Raw genomic sequence first — 7,938 nt, forward strand, 5'->3', positions numbered from 1 at the left:
AATAATCAGTGTAGCAAAAATGTATTTTTAAGACAGTGAAAAATGTAAAACAAAATTATGATCTTTTCCATAAACGTATTAAAAAATTTAACTGGGAAGAAGTGAAGTAAAAAAGAAATGCAGATACCTTGCCATTTTTTATTTCATAGATTTCCCTGCTAGTATTTGACAGTTCATCAAGTGTATTCATCAGATGTTTGCCGTTCAGGTGTTCTCTTTTCAGGTAAGGGTGAGGAGGTTTTGCTGCCTTTGAAAAATGAGGAATCTGCAAACAAACAATGACAACAGAGACAAATGAATTTAAGCCTTCAAATGCAATGTCCTATTTTTGATCAATACAGTACAATTATTTTTTGATGCAAAGTCAGATTTTTAGAGCCCGACAACAGAGGTAGGTGCAATGCCCTACAGTATTCCTTAGGATTCTTTTTAAAGGGTTTGGGACATATTGGGCCCTTTAACATGCTCAAACTCTTGAAAATGGGCACAAACGTCAGAGTCTTTAGCCATAAGGCCAGGGCAAAGTCAGGATTTTTAAATGTCAAATGATGTGGCTATGGCGATGCAATACAATTCGTTCATGGCAAAAAAACAGGAAGTGTCTCATATCTACAGCATATACAGAGTGATTTGGATCAAACGTGAGTGCTTCTTTCTGGCTTTTTCTTTTTTCAGCAGCCTCAACTGATTTGAGGGTTTTCTGTAAAGTAACATCATTATTATTCATGTAAATGTAACAAAGAACTGTCACAAAACAGTAGTCTAATAAATCATTAAAGGTATCATTTAAAAAATATTGTATATTATGTTTGAAGATTACAGTAGGAACTCATGGTCTTTGTCCAATTGCTTTCGTTGCATGGAAAAACATGGTGACTGAAAGAAAGTCAGGATGCTGCAAATCATTTTGGCAGGCACAGTTTAAGGGATAGTTCACCCGAGAATGAAAATTCTGTCATCATTTACTCTCCCTCAGATTGTTCCAAACCTGTATACATTTCTTTGTTCTGATAAACACAAGGACGATATTTCCACATATATTCATTTGTATTTATCAGAACAAAGAGAAGTATACAGGTTTGGAACAATCTGAGGGCGAGTAAATGATGACAGAATTGTTTAAATGATTCGGAAAGACTGCCGAGTGAGTTGGGTTCAGAACGAATCACATAAAAAATGATCCAAAAGAGTCAATCGTCTGCGAATCGGATCTCAAATGAATTGGAGTCGATGAGCGCAAGCCGTGAAAGCATCCATCTCAAATTGGTAAGTCGGTATTTACCTTTTTTTTTTTAACCAAAGTGAAATCAAAACACTTACGGTTTTGTTCTTCAGTGACGCTTTTTCTTTTGCAGTCGCAGTTTCGTCGTCACTGTCCACACCATCATCCTTAGCCGTTTTGTCGGGTGGGCTAATTCCTCCTCCATCTCTTCACGGGTTTCTAAATTGAACCACGATTAATGTAAGTACATTAAAGTGATACTCTTACGAAAAGTAACCATGGTTTTATTAGTGCTTATAAGTGTTGTCGGCATACATTAGAAACATCAGACTGTAACATAATGTAAAGTGTTGTGTACGGTTTTAAGGTGGAAAGCTTAACAGAGACAAACCATGCACACCCTTTGCCCACTGACCAGACCTGTTCAGACACAGACGTGTCATCTTTGGACATGAGTGAATTCTCCTCATATTCAGAGGTAGGTAAACTGTTCACCACGGATTTCATATTAAAATAATTGGGCAAATCAAAATTCAAATAAAAAATTAGAACAGTCTACCTTTAGTGGGACTTAAAGTAATGAACATACTTGATGAAAAAAAATAATTGTAACTTGTAAAACTAGTCTAATTTATGCAACCAGCCACAGGTTCTGCTCAGTCTGTGATGTTTCAGCATCTTCTTCATATTTGAGCACTTTCCAACAGTTTCCAACATACTCAGAAACAAATGCATAGTATAATGCAATGTAAGTCCGAGTTGCTTTGGATAAAAGCGTCAGCCAAATGCATAAATGTGAATGTAAATGTGTTAGAAATGTCCTGCCCCTTACCATAACCGTGAGCTTCAGTTTATCAGGTATAAACCGTGTCGTCCTTTTTGCAGAAGATGCAGAAAAATGCAAGACAATTATGTGTTTCTTTTCATACACATTTAGCATCATTAATCAGGTTAAAAGCGTTTTAAATTAACAATGTCAATGAGTCTAAAATAAAAAGGCAGTATCTACATGCTAAAGTGTGTTTATAAGAAGGTGTCTTTAAAAAAAAACAGGGGCAACAATCCAGCAGCCGTGTTAAACGGATACATCATTTTTTGTACCAAATAGTCTTATAATAAATGTTTCCTCCTAAATGTTTTGCCTTAAGAGTTACTAACTCTTATGCACTTTGTCCTTGGCATTGTTGCCCTTGCTTGGGCTGAGATTGAAGGTTGTTTATTAGACTGATAACAGTGTTTTGTGCAAAATAAAATTAAAACATAGTTCTTTGTCCTGTGCCAACTATGCTATGTTTATTTGATCTTATTCCCTAGGGTGATGCTGTATCAGATTTGTTTGGATCAGATGATCAAATGGCTGAAGGTGCATATGACGCAGAGAGTGAAAGTGAGGTTCCAACAGATGATCCACTACACAAAATTGTTGGCATCTGCTGCTGTGTTGACTCCAAGGCAAGACCTTCAATGCAGAACACCACTCACGGGTGTGGCTTCTGTCTTCATCCTGGTGTTTTAGTTGAAAGGCAGGTTAAGTACACTGTGTTAGAATCTCAACCTGATGACAGAGACTCAGAGTCTATGATGAGAGACATGGAGGCAGCCTTAGTTGAAGGAAGATCTGTCAGAGGAGTTAAAGGTCCATCACATCTTATCAACATGCCGAACTTTGATATTGTATGGGGCTTTGTACCTGATTATATGCATGCCGTTCTTCTTGGAGTAACCAGACAGTTAACAGAGCTTTTACTTCAGAGTACTGACCAATTTGTTATAAAATTTCAGTTACTTTATGGAGAGACAACCATGACTTTTAATGTACATCTTCTCACTCACCTTGCAAAGTCAGTGAAACTGTGGGGTCCACTGTGGGCACACTCTGCTTTTGTCTTTGAACGTGCAAATGGCAACGTGTTAAAGTTGTTTCATGGAACCATATCCGTTGCTGTTCAAATCGTTAACAAGTTTCTGTTGCATAAAGCCGTGGCAAGCTTTACAACAAAACACGTGATCAGTGATCGGGTTTTAAACTTCTACAGAGAATGCACCGAGTATCCAAGAGTGCAGAAATGTCTGAGTTGGAAGGAAACCACAGTCTTGTGTAGTGGCACAACCAAACTTCCATTGTGTGAATGGAAGCTAAAGGCGAAAGAAGTATGTGTATAGGATTAAAGGGCAGGAAAAGATAAACCAGTAAAAGGTTATGGGGCTATGTAATTTTCAATTTATCACATTTTATTAGTCCTGCACAGTCTGTATGCAATGCCTAAAGATTCATACCGTTTCAGTATATCTGCAGTATGAAACTAAACATGGATAGTTATTGATTGTACTGTATGTCTGTGTTACTTTTACATCTGTATACTATTCTGAAAACTGTAAATTAATACTGAAACACAAAATCAAAAGCTGACTATTGTTCAGCTTTGTTGTATTTATATCTAAATGTAAATTGATTAAATGTAATTTATTCAATAAATGCACATTTCAAAGCTTGCGACAGATGTAGTTGTATTTTTGCATTTCATCCTTTGATAGAATTGCAAAATCATACTCTGCATTTTTCATCCAGCTTCTTGAGGTTTTTTAAAGTATTCAAGGAATTTCCATCTATGCTGGACTCTTATTGGCTGCTTTTTATTTTATTTGGTCAAGTAATCCATTTCAAAATATTTTTTAATAAAAATGTAAATGTGGCACAATTATTTTTGTTTACAAAAGTAATTAAATATGCACTTTTAGATTAAGAATATTTAATATCATGACAAACATTTTTGTCAATCGTGTCTTTTTTTACATGTATTGTATATCACCCAGCCTGTCTGACTATAATAATGAGCCGCTCTTGTCACTATATAAAACTAGTTGACTAATCAGAAGGTAAATAAACACCAGCTTGCCAGGCTGGAACACCAGATTGACCAGCTTGGCCAGGCTGGGAGGATCAGCTTAAACCAGCTATTCCAGCTAAAACCAGCCAACCAGTTAGGCTGGTTTTAGCTGTTTTTTTCAGCAGGCTAGAAGAACATGACAAACATGAAATTCAATGCTAGATGATGAAAAGGTTTGCAGAGTGATTGAAGTCCGTCCCGGAGAATTTCTATAAAGACAAACGTGCTGTTTCACTTCTGCAAACACATTCAGTTCAGTTCACTGAGATAAAACCCTGATTTGTTTAAAAATAATTAGTTTCCTTAACATGCTTTACAAGTTCTCAGTGTTTAAAGTGTTTAGAAGAGTTTTGGTCCGTAAGGATCTCGTATTTTTGTTTTATAATTTCAGAGTTTTCTTCTTAAATGTTAACGGACATGTTTTTCCTGAATATTGCTTACTTATAAAATGTTTTAAAACACCATTCACTTAAGCATACTGTATCAGTCATTGATATTTCAGTCACAGAAATAAGATGTTTTATTTTTAATTTAATCAGTTAATTCTTATTATTGCTCACACCACATGATCAGTGGTCCTTATATGTCATTGTCTCATCTACTTCTAAATCAAAGCTTAGTTGTTTCTTCATTCTGTAAATGTTTTATTTGACATTGCAACTATGTGCTGTTTTATTGCAATCATTCAGTAAAATATAATTCAATTATTAATTTATTGATTTTGACAGGTCTGTTTCTCCAAGCCACACTTGAAAAGCAAGTTATGTGTGACGCAGAATTCATTAAAGAGGAGAGTGAAGACATGAGTGTTACAGACACCAGCACAATGAGAAATGAAGACGCTGCGGAACAAAGAGGTCGGTGTCCATTCTTGAGTCTTCATTAATGATTATTGATTCTATTGACTTTGACTAAAATAATTGATTCTCTATTTTACTATGATTTTGTTATTATTTTGCTACGTTTGATAATGAAAGAACACATGAACAAACACTGTGCTGGTGGTTTTTGTAGTGGTCGACCGATATATTGGCTACTCTAATTTCCGTTTGGCCGATAGATTCTCCGGTTGTCACGTTAGCGCATTAGCATTTTGTTCCTTAGGAAGATGGCTACACTCGACCCCACGCGCTCCCCACAGACCGGTTGGCACATGGCACCAAATCACCACGAGAACAACTGAGAGAGACTGGTTCATATGCTTTAAAAAGCTCCCGCAGCACCCCGGTGACCGGCCTGCATGCCGAAGAAATCAAACACTCAAAGCCAGCTCTACAGACAGTGAAATAACCAATATCATTCCCTTTTTAACTGACGTTGTGTTGTGTGTAACAGTTAACACTCCGCTATGCAGCAAAGTCTTATTCAAACAGTTCCGTTAGGTGTCATATCTCGCAGCCCAGCGGTAACTACAACTGGGGACACAAATATAATTAAAACAAACAAAACATTTTACCTCACAAACAGTGACAAATCCCACGACCGGCTCTGCCTCAGATATGTGTTGTTTTTTGAATTATTACTTTTACATTCGACTGCTGGGCTGCGGACAAGACGCTGTTTCCCCCGCACTGAACCTGTCACTCTTATCCCAGCATGAGAGCTGTGTGGCTATGTCGTGTGTGAGGTGAACGAGACAGAGACACATACACTGTATGTTAATTAATAATACGTTTGCATTCCTATATATTTTTATTTAATATCCACGCATTTAACTGTCCACGATAACTTAATGTGTGGATGGAGTGTACGTTTAGTCTGTTCTGTTTTGATGCTAAGCTACATGCCACTAACTAAGCAAATATATAGGCTGTGCTTTTTGTCGTGGTTTTGTGTTGTTTTCACAGAGACAACACGAAAAACAGACATAAATCTTTATTAGTCAAGTATATTTTTTTACTTTGACCTAATTTAAGAAAGTGAAACATACTGAGTAAAATAACTTATGCGATTTATTTGTACAGTAACTGTATATTCATATTAAGGAATTGCATTCTGTTTTTGTCATTAAAATACACTTAATCTTCTGTTGGATTAAATAAGCAGTAAAACAGTTAAACAAAAAAGTGCACTAATTGTTAATATTGAAGGTTACCTCATTAAATGTTGTACAATTAAGAGAATATTGCTAAATATTATGCAAAATAAATGTTTATTTTGTTTCACAATTTTTGTGTTTCTTTTCTTTACTATAATTACATTTCTTATATCAGCCTATTGGCCACATTGCTTTCTCAATATCGGCATCGGCCATTAAAAAAAACATATTTTTTAGATATTTTAATGCAAAAAAACGTATATGTTGTGCCATTGAGTGCATGTGTTCAATGTTGACCGCTCCCCCAAAATATGGTCTTCTTTCGTTTAATTTTAGATCTAATGGAACTGGAAGAAACAACAGTATCAGTATGTCCTCAGTGTGGAAAGAGTTTCTCAAGAAAAATTAATCTCAAGACCCACATGAGAATTCACACTGGAGAAAAGCCATTCACATGTGTTCAGTGTGGAAAGAGTTTCACAAGAAAAAGTCGTCTAGAGGACCACATGAGAATTCACACTGGAGAAAAGCCATTCACATGTGTTCAGTGTGGAAAAGTTTCACAAGAAAAAGTAATCTAGAGAAACACATGAGAGTTCACACTGGAGAACGGCCGTATGCATGTGTTCAGTGTGGAAAGGTTTCACTCAAAAAAATGTTCTTAAGAACCACATGAGAATTCACACTGGAGAAAAGCCGTATGCATGTGTTCAGTGTGGAAAGAGTTTCACTGAAAAAAGAACTGTAGAGGACCACATGAGAATTCACACTGGAGAGAGTCCATACACATGTGTTCAGTGTGGAAAGAGTTTCCCAAGAAAAAGTAATCTAGAGGTCCACATGAGAATTCACACTGGAGAAAAGCCGTATGCATGTGTTCAGTGTGGAAAGAGTTTCACTGAAAAAAGAACTCTAGAGGACCACATGAGAATTCACACTGGAGAGAGTCCATACACATGTGTTCAGTGTGGAAAGAGTTTCCCAAGAAAAAGTAATCTAGAGGTCCACATGAGAATTCACACTGGAGAAAAGCCGTATGCATGTGTTCAGTGTGGAAAGAGTTTCACTGAAAAAAGAACTCTAGAGGACCACATGAGAATTCACACTGGAGAGAGTCCATACACATGTGTTCAGTGTGGAAAGAGTTTCGCAAGAAAAAATCGTCTAGAGGAACACATGAACATTCACACTGGAGAAAAGCCGTATGCATGTTTACAGTGTGGAAAGAGTTTCACAAGAAAAAATGTTCTTAAGAACCACATGAGAATTCACACTGGAGAAAAGCCGTATGCATGTTTACAGTGTGGAAAGAGTTTCACAAGAAAAAGTCGTCTAGAGGAACACATGAACATTCACACTGGAGAAAAGCCGTATGCATGTGTTCAGTGTGGAAAGAGTTTCACAAGAAAAAGTCGTCTAGAGGAACACATGAACATTCACACTGGAGAAAAGTCATATGCATGTGTTCAGTGTGGAAAGAGTTTCACTCAAAAGAGAACTCTAGAGAACCACATGAGAATTCACACTGGAGAAAAGCCATATGCATGTGTTCGTGTGGAAAGAGTTTCCAAAAAAGAAATCTCTAGAGCCACATGAGAATTCACACTGGAGAGGACCATATGCATGTGTTCATGTGGAAAGAGTTTCACACAAAAAAAATGTCTTGAGTCCACATGAGAACTCACACTGGAGAAAAGCCATTTTCACTGTGTTCAGTGTGGAAGATCAGAAGAAAAGTCTTAAGAAACATGAGTAAAACTCACACTGAAAGAGCCATTTCACATGTCTGC

The 7,938-nt window shown here is 36.7% G+C and overlaps 1 protein-coding gene, 1 long non-coding RNA gene and 1 pseudogene across 2 annotated transcripts in view; all 3 read left to right on the forward strand.

Annotated features, from left to right (window-relative positions):
* The first annotated feature begins 1,057 nt into the window (after positions 1-1,057).
* Positions 1,058-3,714, forward strand: LOC130550226 (uncharacterized). Its single transcript, XR_008962365.1, has 3 exons — positions 1,058-1,462; positions 1,590-1,700; positions 2,537-3,714. It is a non-coding gene; the product is annotated as an uncharacterized LOC130550226 (long non-coding RNA).
* Positions 3,715-4,755: 1,041 nt separating this feature from the next.
* The window catches only part of LOC130550224 (gastrula zinc finger protein XlCGF26.1-like), a 12,637-nt gene continuing 9,454 nt past the window's right edge, over positions 4,756-7,938 (forward strand). Inside the window, exon 1 of the mRNA XM_057327648.1 lies at positions 4,756-4,967. Within this exon, the coding sequence (XP_057183631.1) occupies positions 4,874-4,967 (94 nt within the window). The 5' untranslated portion in view covers positions 4,756-4,873. The remainder of the gene's footprint in view (positions 4,968-7,938) is intronic.
* Positions 6,724-7,734, forward strand: LOC130550227 (gastrula zinc finger protein XlCGF8.2DB-like; annotated as a pseudogene).

Source organism: Triplophysa rosa, unplaced genomic scaffold (assembly GCF_024868665.1).
Source record: "Triplophysa rosa unplaced genomic scaffold, Trosa_1v2 scaffold25_ERROPOS5509801+, whole genome shotgun sequence".
Classification (NCBI taxonomy): Eukaryota; Metazoa; Chordata; class Actinopteri; order Cypriniformes; family Nemacheilidae; genus Triplophysa; species Triplophysa rosa.